The sequence below is a fragment of the Stegastes partitus genome, unplaced genomic scaffold, assembly GCF_000690725.1.
Source record: "Stegastes partitus isolate 25-593 unplaced genomic scaffold, Stegastes_partitus-1.0.2 Scaffold1196, whole genome shotgun sequence".
Classification (NCBI taxonomy): Eukaryota; Metazoa; Chordata; class Actinopteri; family Pomacentridae; genus Stegastes; species Stegastes partitus.
Window position 1 is genome coordinate 30,192 of NW_007578927.1, and position 14,472 is coordinate 44,663.

The window sequence follows — 14,472 nt, forward strand, 5'->3', positions numbered from 1 at the left end:
TATGTTTCATAAAAGAAGCAAGGTTTAATTTACAGTTTTACTAAATGTACATTTCTTTTTAAAAAGTGTCATTATACACAATAAATACAATACAAAATTAATCTGTAATACTATACTTCAAATTCTCTTACGGTCTGTTTTTTTTTTTTTTTTTTTTTTTTTCTCTCTCTTTTTTTTTTTTTTACATTATTATTGTTCCTTTTTTTCCATTTCAATGCTTGTGCTGTGTTTGTGTTTGAATTGTCCACCAGGTGTAGAAAAAAAAAAAAAAAAAAAAAGAGGAAACACACGGGAGGCAGGGATACCACGGCAGAGAGATGAAACAAGACAGAAAATATGTTAAAACTGGCCTGACCCCTGCTGACTGAAATGCATAACGTCCTAACCTGGCATCAGAGGCAGAACGAGGGGGCAGGTTTGTGTTTCTGTGGAGGTGTGGCCTGAAAACAAGAAGCTGAAAAATCATCTGACATCAGAGGCAGAAAAGAACTGAATCACAAGTTTGTTTACACCCAGACAGCGCAGTGCTACAGTATCCAAGTATAGTCAAAAAGAAAACAACATATTTCTCAACATGGTTTATCTAAAAAAAATGCAAATGATGTCTATATGAAATTCAGGAGGCGACTCTTTTTTTTGCCAATTGAAGACAAATAACGGTTGCCTTGACACCAGGGTAACTGAGTTTTTGGGTTTACATTCTACATAAAGAAGTTTGATAAAGAGGTGGACTGCATTATTCCAGCATGTGCTGTTTGCATCTGTACGGCAGCATTATCTTTGTGATAAGATAATCAAATATGGTAGGGACAGGAACACACTGTATGCATTATGACCTATTACAGTACAACACTGTTGTATCCTGTTTTGCCATTCTGTTGTAACAGCAGCTGACTTTTGAACTGCTTAAAAAAGCTGCCTGATGCTCATTAGGACACTGTTTGAACCATGAGATGAACTGTTATGGGTAGAAACCAGTGCTCAGGCCACATGAAAGGAATGTATAAATACTGGAGGAGGAGAAGAGACCAAAAGTGAAAAAGAGACAGAATTAGAGAACAACAGCCTCCGACGATTTCATCTTGTTACTCAAGTCTGGCTGACTGAACACATACAAAATGCCAGGCATCTTCAAGTCTGCAATTCACCGTTTTACCTTTGAGCACACTTATGCCACCATGGGGCGACCTCAGACTGTAAATGACAAAGAAATGTCTGGACAATTCAAATGGACAAACAAAGCCAATGCAGCTTGGCAGAGTAGTACAGTGATACTGTTTTCACAGTGCCCCCTTCCCCTGCCTCCTAAACCGTCTCTCAGTTCCCCCGTGTCAGTCCGGCCTGAGGCTGAGGGGCTGTTATCTACTTTGAGTCTGGGGCACCAGGCTGCCATTGTGGCCACGGCCACCGACCTGAGGGTGCTGGGCCAAGGAGGAGGACGAAGAAGCAGAGGAGGGGGGTGGGATTGAAGGTCTGTGGGATGAGGCTGCCGAGCCCCCTGGGCGCTGACTTTGGTGTTGGTGGGGCCTGCTGTTGCCCCCTTTAATATGGTGCCCGCGGGCAGAGGGCTCCTGCTGCAGGTTCAGGATGCTGTCGATGGCGCACTGCAGGTGCTCGTTCAGAGAGTCGTCCGGAGGGCTGCCGCTGGAGAAGCTGGCGTTATCCATGTCGGGGGAGTCCGACTTGCAGCGTTTGGCAGGAAGCAAAGAGTCTCGTGTAAAGGACTCAGGAGAGGGAGGCCCAGGTGCATGCTGGTCCATTCTGTATGTCCCTCCTGCCCTATGTCTATTTTTCCCACTCAATCTCTTGTACTTACTTACATCTGTCTCTTGGTCTGTGTGCTCTTCTCCTCTCTCCTTCGCCCCTTCCCTGTCCAGGAGCTGCGGGTGATGATGGTGCTGCGTGGTTTTGATACCACGGTTGAACACCTCATCCATTTCGTCCAGCCCCTGCATCGACCCCAAGCGGCCGGCGTCGTGGCTCGACTCTGTGTGAGTGTGTAAGGCCTCCCTGTCTCTTTTCTCTACCTTCACACTGGCTATCACTGTCCGCTCTGAAGGGGGAGTTGAGGCCTCGTGCCTGGGGGGTGAAGGCGTGGTTCTGGGATAGGACAAATTTTCATCTCCTCCACCCGGGACACCAGGTCTGACCCGGGGACTGATGTTTTCCCGGTAGGTTTTTCGAAGGGGGAGGCGGCAGGTTGTCTGTGAGGAAGTGGCAGTGGAGGCGGGGTTGTGTTTGGCCCCGCCCACATTGTGGTGATCCAATGTTCCGTTCATTTGAGTGGAGGATGACGAGGTGGACGACGTCCAAGTATGAGAGGAAGAGGTGGAGGAAGATGGGGCTGCAGTGGGGGGAGCGGTACCTTTCAGCGTTGGGTTACACTGAGAGGTTGATATGGTGATGGACAGGCCAGAAGAAGCTGTGCATACGGGGGACTGAGTTCTGACAACTGCAGCAGGAGGAGTAGATAAAGGTTGGGACTTTGCATGCGGTGCAGCAGCTTCAGGCTGAGTCTGAGGCTGGGATATGGACTGAGGTTGAGGTGTGTGCACTGGGTCTAAGGCAGTGTTGTGGACCACCTTACTGAACCCCGTTTGATCCTGCTTGATCTTCAGCTTCAAGCCAATTCTCCTACGAGCCTCGTAGGTCTTAATAGGAGGTTTGCTGGTTCGCTGTGGGAGAGCGTCGTCGTCATCGGCTGCTTGAGAGTTCACGGACGAGGAGGAGAAAGAGGATGATGATGCCGCCGCCGGTGCACGACTAAAGGACGAGCTCTGGGCAGCAGGTTCAGCTGCCGGTTTGCTCGCTGCAGGTGGAGGTGGGGCACAGCTGCTGGACCAGGACACGGACGCTCCACCTCCACCCTGCTTTATGACCAGTCTGGTAGGAGGGAAAGGGGAATGGGAAGGGGCTGCAGGAGGAGCTGGTGCAGGGGCAGGAGCAGGAGCTGGAGCTGGAGCTGGAGGAGGAGCTGCAGCTGGAGCAGGTGGAGGGTTTGGGGTAATGTTTGGTAGTGGGGCTGGGGCTGGAGCAGGAACAGCAGGTGCAGGAGCGGCGGCAGCAGTTGGTACACTTCCACTCGATGAGGTGGATTCAGCAGACGAAGAGTTCTGTTGGGATGTAACAACACTCTCCAACATCCGCACATTTGCCACAAACTCCTCTGCAAGGAAACAAACAGAACGACATCATTAGCATATACCTAATCAACATTAATGACAAAACCCTGTGTGGCTGCAGACAGTGGTAGGTTACCGGGTCTCTCCTTGGCCAAAATCCTGTCCTGATTCAACGCGACCTTCTCCTCTTGAATGAACATCCGGTCGATCATCACCATCTCTGCCGAGGGGCCCAGTCTCTGCTCAGGTTCAAATGCCAACAGCCATCAGTTCGAAATCAATTCAGGACAAAGAGGACAAAAAGAAGGCTTACAGTGAACATGCTGTTTTATAAACTTACTTTGGACTCTGCAAAAAGCAGGTGACGATATTTATCCAGCATGGCCTGGGTCCTTTTCAGCAGCTGGCAGGAGACCTTCTCAAATTCATCATCCACTGTGTACGAGACAACCAGAATGTTTAAGAAGACCCAGATCTGTAAACTTCACAATACATCTGCAACAGTAGACGATATTCAGTTTGTTACCTCGTTGATAATCTTGAGAAGAGTTGGCAGTTCCCTGGTAGAGATGGTAAGGCAGCAGTCTGTGCAGTGTGTCCTCAAAAGAGTGGAAAGGAGCACTGTAGTTTGGGTGAAGCACTGAACCCTGATGTTTCCTTAGCTGTTCCAGCATCCTGCAGTGAGACACGTGTAAGGAAATATGATTCACAAATATATCATAATGAGACTGTTAAAATAAGACCAGAAAACACCCACGGCACATACCTGGCTTCTTTACTGGGCTCTGCACTGAAAGGCATTTTCATTGTTGTTGTCTGTGATGTGAGCAAAAAGAAGAAAAGCAGGGATTAAAACCTTTAGGCTAAAGCTTAAGGCTGTTTTATTTTCTTTTTAGTAAATGAGTAATAGCTATACCTGAGTTTGTCCTGGAGTTCGGGGCTGCGGAGCAGGCATTTGAGTCAGACTAGGTCCCAACACCTGTATCTGCATCCCACCCTTCCCCAGAGTCATCCCTCCGACTGAGCTGATCACTCCTGGCTTTGGCTGAACCTGTCGAGGAAAATTAGAAAGAAATTTCAGCTCAGAAACAACATGAAATTAAAACATAAAAGAAAACACAGTTAAAGGTTTAAGCAACAATGACTGCACACGTCCTTAGAGGAATGTTCTCTGTAATGTAACCTACCTGTGCAGGCTGGGTAAGGCTGGCAGGAGTGACAGTCTGATTCACCATTGCTCCAGCTGGCCCTTGGGCTCCTGAGAATACCTGTAAGTCACTTGATGCTAAGATAGAACAAAAAGAAAACCATTACATAAGGAAATACTTATAGGTGGGTTCAGGTTGATGCCGTTTTTGTGTCACAAGCAGTAACTGATGTCTAACCTGTAGCAGGAGTTTTAACAAGCACTGACGTCGGCTGCAGCATTGAGGGAAGCTGAGCGGCTGTACTGGTGCTGACTGATGATGCGATCACCACTTTATCAACAGGCACATCTTGCTGGGAACTAAACTGACTGGTGGGTTGAGGTTGAGGTTGAGGCTGAGGCTGAGCGGACTTGGCCTGCAGCACGATGTTCTGCTGGACCTGAAAACACATCAGGAGAGTTTGCTTACATATTTCTGTACATTAAAAAAAACTAAATGAACTAATTAGGTTTCCAGAAGCCTATTGGACGTCTGATTTGTGCAAATAAGTCATGAAGTACTTACACAATCAACAGCTGGATATGTTGCATTTATACAGACTTTCAATAATGATGTACAACAGTGCAAAAGCTAACAAATACATTCACATATTTCAAGCTATGGGATGTTTTTTTTTCTGTCCTTTAAATGCAATGAACTAACCTGAACATTGTGAAAATTAACAACCACATATATATCAGGATACAGGATTACAAATAAAAACACTGCAAGTAAGAGCATCTGTCTCAGCAACGTGAGAGGGAAAGAGTCGCATGTAAAGTCAAAATACACAACAAGGTTTGACTAACAAGAACTTTGGTTGCATTGCACACATGTGGTGAACTGGGAAAGTACCTGGTGCAGCTTCTCCAGCAGCTGCTTCTGCTGAGGCGAGGGCTGAGTGATGGATGACAGGGTTTGAATTTGCGCTCCGACCAGCTGCAGATGGTGCTGCTGCTCTGACGTCAAACCCTGGATGGGAACCTGGGTTTTCACGACAGCGGTAGCACAAGCGCTGACGGGAGGCGCGGTGAATTGGTGTTGTGCGGGTGGTGCAGGAGGAGGTTTGGGTGACTGTGACATTGGGGGCATGTCTTGTTGATAGGGGGCAGGCTGAGACGCCGGCCGAGGCTGAGGCTGAAGCTGCACTTGAATGTGTGCTTGCTGGGGTGGCGTTTGCTGCGCCTGGCCTTGCGGAGCTGGTTGAGGGGATTCTGCGATTTGATTGTGGACTATAAAGAGTGGAGGGTGAGATGAGGGTGTGCATGAGCGAGAGGGCGTTTGAGACTGCGGCTGAGGCTGAGAGGGAGGACGCGACTGTTGGTGGTGCGGTGACTGGATCTGCTGGCTCAGAGTGAGAGGAGACTGGGAAGGCTGGGGGCTCTCTGCCACTGGGGGGGCAGCGGCATGAGTGGTCAAGGCCGGCGAGGGGGACATGCCCTGGATCTTTAGAGGCTGCTGATGTCCACTGGAGGGTACCTGAGGAAGTGGAATCACAATATATTGACATGCTTGTCGGATTCAAAAATGCAAACAAAATTTTTAGCACACGTAGAATCAGGACATTAGGCACAAAAATGACATACGGTAACGTTCTGCATGCACACTGTCTATAATAAACAGGATTCTAGTACACAACTCAACACAAAGTAGGGCTGGGCGATATGGTTTTAATACAATCTTAATAGGAATGCCTTTTAGACATCAATATTTACTATTACATGCCAAAAATATGCATTAAAATAGTTTGAATTATTACATTTTGGATGAAATTGTCAATTGGTATATGAGTAAAATGATACCAGAAGAATACAATCCTATGTGCTAAATTGAAACTGAAACAAAAGATCGAAAAAAACAAATTACTATCACCCAACCCCAGTTTACACAAACACACGTCAAACAACGGCAAACAATACAAAAGCAAAGTGTTAGACTTTGAACGTCTAGAAGGAGCTTAAGTAAAAGTAGTAGAAGCCCATTGATTTTTTTTTCTAGCAATTGAGGAGGATTACACATAAATAAAGGCAGCAATGATCATTTGGCGAGCCATAAAGAAAAACTGTTGACAAAAGCAAGAAAGTCAAGATCTGCGGGCCTGTGATGGTAAATTAGAAGGTGATCTGAAGACTTCAGGGACGAGGGTCAGGGGAGTACATAATTTGGGTTGGGGGTCATTGCACTGATCAGACTAGGGATAACAAGGGAGGGTGGCACTGTAAACACACAAGAGGATTAATGAGAAGTGCAGGATGGAGAGGAGTGAATTGATTCATCAGTCACTGGTCAGTAATGCAGCAGGTGAAGGTGAATTGATTGAGGCGTGTTAGTAAATAGGTGAAGGAAATGCACCTGGAACCTCTTCAATTAAGCATGGCAATGATTTTTTTAAAAAATACTGTTACAACATACATAGAATGGATGAAAATGATCAAATTAGTAAAAAAAAAAAAAAAGCTAGAAAAAAACAAAAAGAGGACTGGGATTTGATGCAACTCCCAAATTTCATGGAGGTGCATAAAGCAAAGATTTAAAATGGCACAGTGGCGGACACAGAATAGTTACGGACAACTGGAATGATCATGCCTTTACGTGTAATGAAGCGATGTAAGAGACACACGGAAGCTGCAAGCGAAGGAATCATTTTTGCACTTAGTAATTGCATAGCGTCAGTGAGAGCCATGGAAGCAATGACTAATGCAGCAGACAGGTACAGAGCAGTGATGGGGAAAGGTAAGATAACCTAACGTTGTTGTGGCGGCAGCAGCAGCAACAAGTGGGTGGGGCTCAACATAAAGGGGCTTTTCTACCTGCTTTACCACTGCTGCCATGTGGGAAGGGCCAGGGGAAGGGCTGTGGCTCTGACCCACCCAAGAGTCAGTTAATTGGCTGTCATGGACAGCAGGGGCCGGAGTAGTGCTGCTGTTGCTGCTGACGATTACAGACGCCGGTACGCCCACAGAGGGGGTTGACTCATTCTCTGTTTGGTGGTGCTGCTCCTGATAGGAGTACATTTACCGTTTCAGGTTGAGGAAGGGAAGGAGGAAGGGGATTGGAAGGAAGGGGGAGTAAAATAGTAAACCAATGAGGTCAAACCAAGACATCACTCCGTGCATGTTATTCATTTTTAAAGACAATGTTAACTGTACACAAGCAAACGAGCAAAGAGCAGAACACTGACCTGTTGCAGGAACATCTGCAGAGACTCCTGGCTCAGGATCATGCTGGAGCCCTGGTTGGTGAAGAGTAACCTCCCTGGACTTTGCTGAGCCTGAGGGGGGACCAGCCCCACAGCTGTGACAGAGGAAGAGGTGGAAACAGACATGGACGGAGAAGAGGAGGATACTGTGGTAGCCGTGGACACAGAGGAAGCCGGTTGCATGGCGAGGATAGAGGACTGTGGTACAAGCTGCTGAGTGGGATGAGCAGCCTGCTCTGTGCTGCCCAGCACAGTAACACACTCTCCAGGCTGGCCTTGAGCCATGGTTGCTGCTCCTGTGCTGCTGGGGACTCCACCTGGCTGCGGCTGCAGGGCCGGCTGAAGGCTGACGGCGGGGCTCAGTCCCTCCACCTGACTCAACATGGTCAGGGAGTTTTGAATCGGCATGCCCTGTATCACTGTCTGGGCATGTCCTGAGACAGTGTGGGTCTGCGTCTGACTCTGACTCTGAGCCAGTGAGACAGGCATCTGAAAGAGGGTAGGTGTGCCCATCTGACCAGGCTGGAGCTGAATGGGTCCAGAGAGGATGTGAGCAGCCCCAGGGTGGCCCTGTGAGGTCAACACCTGACCCAAGTTGATGTTCTGGTTTGCAGTTAAAATCTGGTTCGCTATGAGCTGACCACCAGGACCCTGACTCGTGATGATGTGCCCCCCAGCATGCTGGGTCAGGATCTGCCCACCCGGCTGTAGCTGTGGCAGGAGAAACTGGTGGTTCTGACCTTGCAAAACGGTCTGAGAGGGAATAACGATGCTGCTAGGTTGGTTTAACAGGTGTACACTGAGGGGCTTGCCAGATGGTTGTGCTGTTTGTTGCTTGAACAGGGTTTGTTGAAACTGAGGGCCTTGTGTTGTGGCTTGAGTACTCAGAACAACGTTGGAGCCTGGCTTTCCTGTCAGGAAGGCTACATTCTGAGCAGCAGAAACTGGAAGTTGCTGCAGCCCAAGAGCCTTGTGGGCATCGTTCTGCAGGGCTTGTGGTGCTGGCTGTGGCTGTGGCTGCTGCTGCTGTTGCTGTTTGAAGAGTTTCGGTTGGATGGGTCCCCCTTGAGGGGGTTTAGGCTGAATAGGTGTTGGTGTGCGCTGGATGATCACGTTCTGCATGATTTGGCCTTGAGTTTGAGTCTGGGGTCCTATTCCTGAACTTAGAGGGGTGCTGCCAAAGCCCACAAGCCCAGCAGGAGCAGTCATTGTACCACCACTGCTACTGTTTGTGCTGCTGACACAAACAGCCGGTCCATTTAAAGCTGGAGATCCCAAAGTGGCTTTGTTACCTTGGATCAGAAGTCCACCTCCTGAGCCTCCAAGCCCTGCCTGAGAACCAGCACCTGATACCTCTGGCCCAGACTGGTGCAGCTGGTAACCACCCATGGCTTTAGCCAGGATTGGCTGCCCAGACTGATTGATAGTCATGACTGTAGGCTGACCCACAACCTGAATCTGTCCGATACCCAAATGTCCAGACTGGCTCCCATTAGAAAGAGCTTGAAGACTCGAAATGGGTTGAAGCGTCACATTTCCCAAGCCCACAGGCTGCATAAATGGCTGAACACTAATGGCCTTGTTCATGACCTGGGGTTGGAGCTGAAGGCCCTGCTGAGCGAGCACCGACCCCAGCATGTCAGCTGTGGCATTGGGAGGAGTAGCAGTGGTGCTCGGAGCCGACCCAGGGAAAATGGCTGCTGCTCCCCCAACGCCGATGCCTACACCAACAGCAGCGCCTCCAGCCCCGGAGAGGCTGGCATCAGGCAGCGTCTGAACCACCTGTGTAAGGCCTGAAATTCCAAAGGAGCCCAGGTCCAGCTCAGCCTCTGCCTCCTGTAAGCTCTGCTCTGTGATGTTGGCTTCGGCCAAGCTCTGCTGCAGGATGTCACATGGCTCGTGATTTGTCCCAATGCCATTGCTCCCACCTTCTCCACCTGGGGATCCTCCCAGGATGTCATCATCCTCCAGGAAGTCCAGGTCAACACTGACTCTGGGCAGACCTGCCGACTCACTGGCCGACAGCTGGACCGCAGGCTGGACCTCTGCAACATGGCCCTACGACAAAAGGAGCAAAGGGAAGAAGTGAAACCAGGTGATGCATGAATTCTGATAACGAGCTGGCCGGGAGTGTAACTGAATTAACACAGAAAAGCAGACGTGAAAAACCCCACTGAAACATCTTGTCGAATCGCAGCAAATCAAAGCTTGTGTAGATATGTTAGTGGAAAGGGAGGGTATTAGGAGACGCATGCTACATAGATGGATAGAAAACAGAGGGAAGAGGATTGGGGGATTTTACTCACCCCAGTGGTAGAGAAGAACGAGCTGGAGGGGTCACTCGAACCATCCAAAAGGTCGTCAGTGTCCAACTACAGACACACCCACCCAGGATAGGACAGACAGAAACCAAAGGCACCCAAACCCGCAGGCAAAAGTCACCAGGACAGAGAAACATACAGACCATCAAACAGAGGAGGGCAAGGAAAGGACAGAACACAGTCCAAAGAACCAAGATAGTAAAGAACCAGTAAAAAAGGTAAATGACAGAGGGGCAAGGAATAACACAGAGTTGGGAAGCGTTAGTATTAGCATTACTCATTTTGTGAATTAGCCTAATAAAAAGGGAAGGCAGGCTGAAGCCACAAATAGTGCAATCAAAAAGCAAAGACAACCATTAAGCAGAGAAAGCCGTAAAAAAATAAAATAAAATAAAATAAAATAAAATAGGTGAAAGCAGTGAAGGATGCAGGTTTCGGGGTGAATTAAAGTGTAATCTGAAAGTGGCCCAAGTACAGAGTCACGCAACCTCCAACTGACGCAAGCACCAACTAAAATACACACAATTAAGACTCCTCATCACATCAATTACAAACTCCCATGTTGTAACTAGAAATCACAAGCCTAACAAATGTGACTTCTTTCGCCCTTTTTTTTTCTCTCTCTCTCATACTCACATGGGTCTCAGATCCATGAAGAAAGTCATTGAGAGCTTCTGGGTCACTGCAAGAGAAAACAAAGTGATTCAAAACAACATTACGGAGACGACTGAACTGTTTGCTTGTCTATTAAATTAATCATTCACGGCGTCAGCATTGACTTACCAAATTACATCTAGAAGGCACCTGCCGTCTTCATCATCCATGACAACTGTTAAAGATGAAAAGGTTTGTTTTAAAGACCAATGATAATTCACTTCATTACGGACACATTTGTCGTAATAAAAACGGCACAAACGAGAAATTTACTCCTCCCCCGAATAATTAATAGTTTCAAGCATGTGTGCAGTTAAATTTTTATTATCTGGTTATACTAACACCACATTATGAGATTTTTTTTTAGCTCCAAATTTACATCACGGCTGATTTATAGTTATAGTTTGACAGAGTGTTTGCCACATCTGACATGTCAGCGTGGCAAGGACTGCTGTCATGTGGTTACACATTATTAAAGTCCATTTTGAAGTCAAATATTTAAATTACACATGTTGAATTCTTTCAGCAAAGCTCTGCACGGTATCATTAGCACATATTTTAAGCACGGACGAGCCTTACAGGAAATTCACATCGCTCTGTTGCTGTAAAGCTGCTCTACTGCATATACTACCGACAAGTACACAGAGATGCCAATTTTCTTATTATCTTGTCTTGTAGATTATGACACTAAACTTTTCCACTAAAGAAGACAAAGATATGTTTAAAAAGCTTCGTATTTCCTCAGATAAAATGGGCTACATTATTTTTATTTTTTTTACAACACGAAGCTTTAAACTGAGCTGTTTTAATACTGTTATAGGATAAAGGCATCAATAAGCATCTGTCCTTTTAAACCCCATTAGATGTCAATTTTAGTTTAAATTGAAGTTCTTCTTGTTAGTCTACTTGTCTTTAATTCTATTGTTTTTAAACAATCAACACAAACAGTGATTAGCTTTAAATCACAATATCCCCGTGGTTTTCACATTCAAATTGTGAGTAATGACTCAAAACATTACATCACCTTTTGCCTGCAGGCATCTCTGAATCGTGTTAGAATAAAACAAGCACACAGGCAACCTTCAACCGCTGCACTGACACTCAAATTTACACATGCGAGTCATTTAAGTTAAGAAAATAAAAGTTTACAGATTACCACCGAAGCCAATTTTCATCATAAGTTGCAAACCAGTCATGTTTTCACACAAACTCTCGATAACAAGAAAGCTTTGTGCGGTAATTGACTCATCAAGAGGTCAAGCAGAAGTTACATGAGCTAAACTCCGAAAAACAGCGGATGGCAATAGACAACAAACTGAAAACGCGCGGTTTTCGCTCCGCCTGGAAACATTTCGAGTGCGGAGGCTCTTCTCTGAATCCACCGCAAGTCACAACAACTGTGCATTTCACTTCAGGTAAAAACGAGAACAGCAAATCACCACATTTACCGAGATTATGACGGGACCGTATCTCCAGCGGAGGCTCTGAAAAGGCAGCGGATCGGAGCCATTGCTCGGTCAGAGCAGAGCCAGTGCGCAGGATATGAATGGAGACACTGCAAGCGGCTGCTACATGCTAGCTGGTGTTTTCAAAGAGCAGTCCATGCATATTTTGTCAATTCCTCACAACACGCCGCGTTTAACAGCAACACGGCAGACTTAAGACTCCAATTTAACAAAACGTTTCCTTCCAAAGCCCCGTTTTGCCTCTATTTCCAGTCATTTTGATGCATCTGGGTTGACTTTCGTTAGCCTAGCGAGCTAACCTGCTAAGCCAAGCAGCTATCAACAATATTGAGACGTACAGCTAGCCTGAGCCTTTGACATTCAAAACAAACCACCGAGTGACACAATTTTAACACTCGTACTGTTCAGCGGCACCTCGATTCAACCGAGACAAAGCGGCATTGTTTGCTATAAGTGTGAACGCAATTGCGTAGCTAGCTATCTCTCCTTGCAAGCAAAATATGAGTTAATGTTGGAATACTCTTGGATGAGGGGGGTATGCTTGGGAATTCGGTGGAAAATGAGCATGTTTGCCGGGTCGTGCAGCAGCGTGGCGCTCCGATTGCGGTAGCTGTGCAGTTTGCGGCTTCTCTGCAGTTAGCGAATATTGCAGCTCAGTTACAGTTATTGGGATTTATAGAGAAAATGCTACATTTAACAAACTCACCCGAGACGATGGAGGTGCAGGCAGCGCGGGGTCTCCAGGACAGCCTCGCACGGGCTGCTGTACAGGACCCAGCTACAGGCAGGAAACAGGAGGCCGCCGCTGCGCCTGACTGAAATCCCCGCCTCGCCTGCCTGCCTGCCCGTCTGTCCGGCCGCCTGTCTGTCTGTGCGCCTCGGTGACACAGGATGTCAGTGGTGTCGTTTGGCCTGGAAGTCCTAGGATGAAGCCCCAAGTGTTTTATAAATGCCAATACTCTCAATAATATATTTCGTTTTTTGTTTGCTTGTTTTCGTTTTGCAAATCTCACAACAACTTGGTACCGAAATGTCAGAATCAAGATATTTTAGATTTTTATAACGTTATTTTCAGACATATTAATGTCAATAAAAAGTCGTGATAATAAGCAAAATGAGCCCCCTAAATAAATACAAAAATATAAACAAAACAACAAAAATGACAATAGCTATAGTTGTTGTTGTTGTTGTTTAGGCCTGTCCGTGCTTGTTAGTGGACTTGTTAATCTGTAAAAAGCTCTAAAATAATTTTACTAGTGGCGGGATATCAAAATAAATGTTTTTTAACAATGCAGAGATTCAACAATAGGCCTATCACATGCTGTTTTATAAAAATACACTAATACAAAGTGTTTAGCTGTTTACATGACATTCTTATGGATGGTTATAATACATATATACTATATAATACTTTTTGATAGAATGACAACAACAACCCAATTTTAAAGCAAAGCTTATCTTATGCATAAGACAAACAAGTGCATAAGTCCTAAGTTTGAATTGACCAAAAATTACTAAGTGCACACATCAAATTTTGTCTCACACCTCCAGGCAGCAAATTAGGTCAGATTGTTGTATCCTGTAGCTTCAGTGAAAAGCAACTGAACTCTTCTTCTCTTCTCTTTTAGGTTTATGAAGACAGTTCGCCTCTCATCTAAGATACTTCCTCAGTTCTGACTGATTAACAGGGAGTTTTTGATTAACAGGCCCATTAATAGCCCAGAGCTCACATGCCCTGAGGTGTGAACGGTTCTGAAACCAGGAAGCCCAACAAAAACAATAAAGACATCATGGACATCAATGGATATGAAGCTGCCAAGTGAGGGTCCACCCAAGATGTTAATGATGGTGACACTTTCTGGAGAGATCTTAACACTGAAAACTGGTGTCATGAGCCTCTCCTGTGTTGAGAGATGGCTGTTCCAGGTTAACGTAGTCTGTCGTCTCTGTCCAGAATGTGGACATTTGTGTCCTTAAAGAAGTGTCCCTCATTCTTCAGATGCACTTTGATGTCTTTTCTTGATTAGTTGCTCTCCTGTGTTGAGCCATGCAGAGATGTTGTCTCCCCTACATACAAGGAGATTGATTATTAAACTTAGAGCTATGGGACCTTATGGGTAAACTTTATTAGTTCACTGGTCAAAGCTAGACGCTTTATGACCTATAATATTGTTTGCTATTGAAAACTAAAATAATAATGCTTTATAATCTGTCAGTTTCATGCACTCATTTAAAAAATCTTAAATTATTTTGTACATGTTTTTCTCCAACTGCTGTACTATGTGTGCAAAAGTGTTGTTAAAGCTGCCAACTTCACTTCCCTACTTATTTGCACATAAACCATCACCATTACAATAAATAGTGGGGCATGTTCTACAAATAACAAGATAAGCATTTAATCCTGATTTAAGTGCCTTAATCAACAGTAAGCGTATAACCAATAACCCTTCAAAATCAGGTAAGTAGCCACTGTTATGTTTATGAAGGTAAACTGAGAGTTGAGCAGCACAAAGCAACACAATC

The 14,472-nt window shown here is 46.0% G+C and overlaps 1 protein-coding gene across 3 annotated transcripts; it reads right to left on the reverse strand.

Annotated features, from left to right (window-relative positions):
* Positions 1 to 232: 232 nt before the first annotated feature.
* bicra (BRD4 interacting chromatin remodeling complex associated protein) lies at positions 233 to 12,696 on the reverse strand. Of its 3 annotated transcripts, none has more exons than XM_008297180.1 (14): positions 12,656 to 12,696; positions 10,613 to 10,658; positions 10,466 to 10,511; positions 7,491 to 9,566; positions 7,120 to 7,308; positions 5,165 to 5,788; positions 4,508 to 4,709; positions 4,310 to 4,407; positions 4,039 to 4,173; positions 3,889 to 3,938; positions 3,649 to 3,797; positions 3,463 to 3,557; positions 3,259 to 3,361; positions 233 to 3,166 (listed from the first exon to the last, which is right to left on the reverse strand). In XM_008297180.1, exons 2-14 carry the CDS (start codon positions 10,651 to 10,653, stop codon positions 1,359 to 1,361), a joined length of 5,616 nt encoding a protein of 1,871 aa, XP_008295402.1. In that variant the 5' UTR covers positions 10,654 to 10,658; positions 12,656 to 12,696; the 3' UTR covers positions 233 to 1,358. The 3 variants fall into 3 exon arrangements, with proteins under 3 accessions (XP_008295402.1, XP_008295401.1, XP_008295403.1); XM_008297179.1 differs by having other exon boundaries at positions 3,259 to 3,364; XM_008297181.1 differs by lacking the exon at positions 7,120 to 7,308 and having other exon boundaries at positions 3,259 to 3,364.
* Between the last annotated feature and the right edge of the window lie 1,776 nt (positions 12,697 to 14,472).

Bases quoted from the DNA above. Each gene is read 5' to 3' on its own strand.
- bicra (XM_008297179.1), bottom strand. From the start codon at position 10,653: ATGGATGATGAAGACGGCAGGTGCCTTCTAGATGTAATTTG. The intron at 3,798-3,888 runs GTATGTGCCGTG...GTCTCACTGCAG, and splicing joins GAGCCCAGTAAAGAAGCCAG to GATGCTGGAACAGCTAAGGA. The intron at 3,365-3,462 runs GTAAGTTTATAA...TTTGAACCTGAG, and splicing joins TGCTTTTTGCAGAGTCCAAA to CAGAGACTGGGCCCCTCGGC.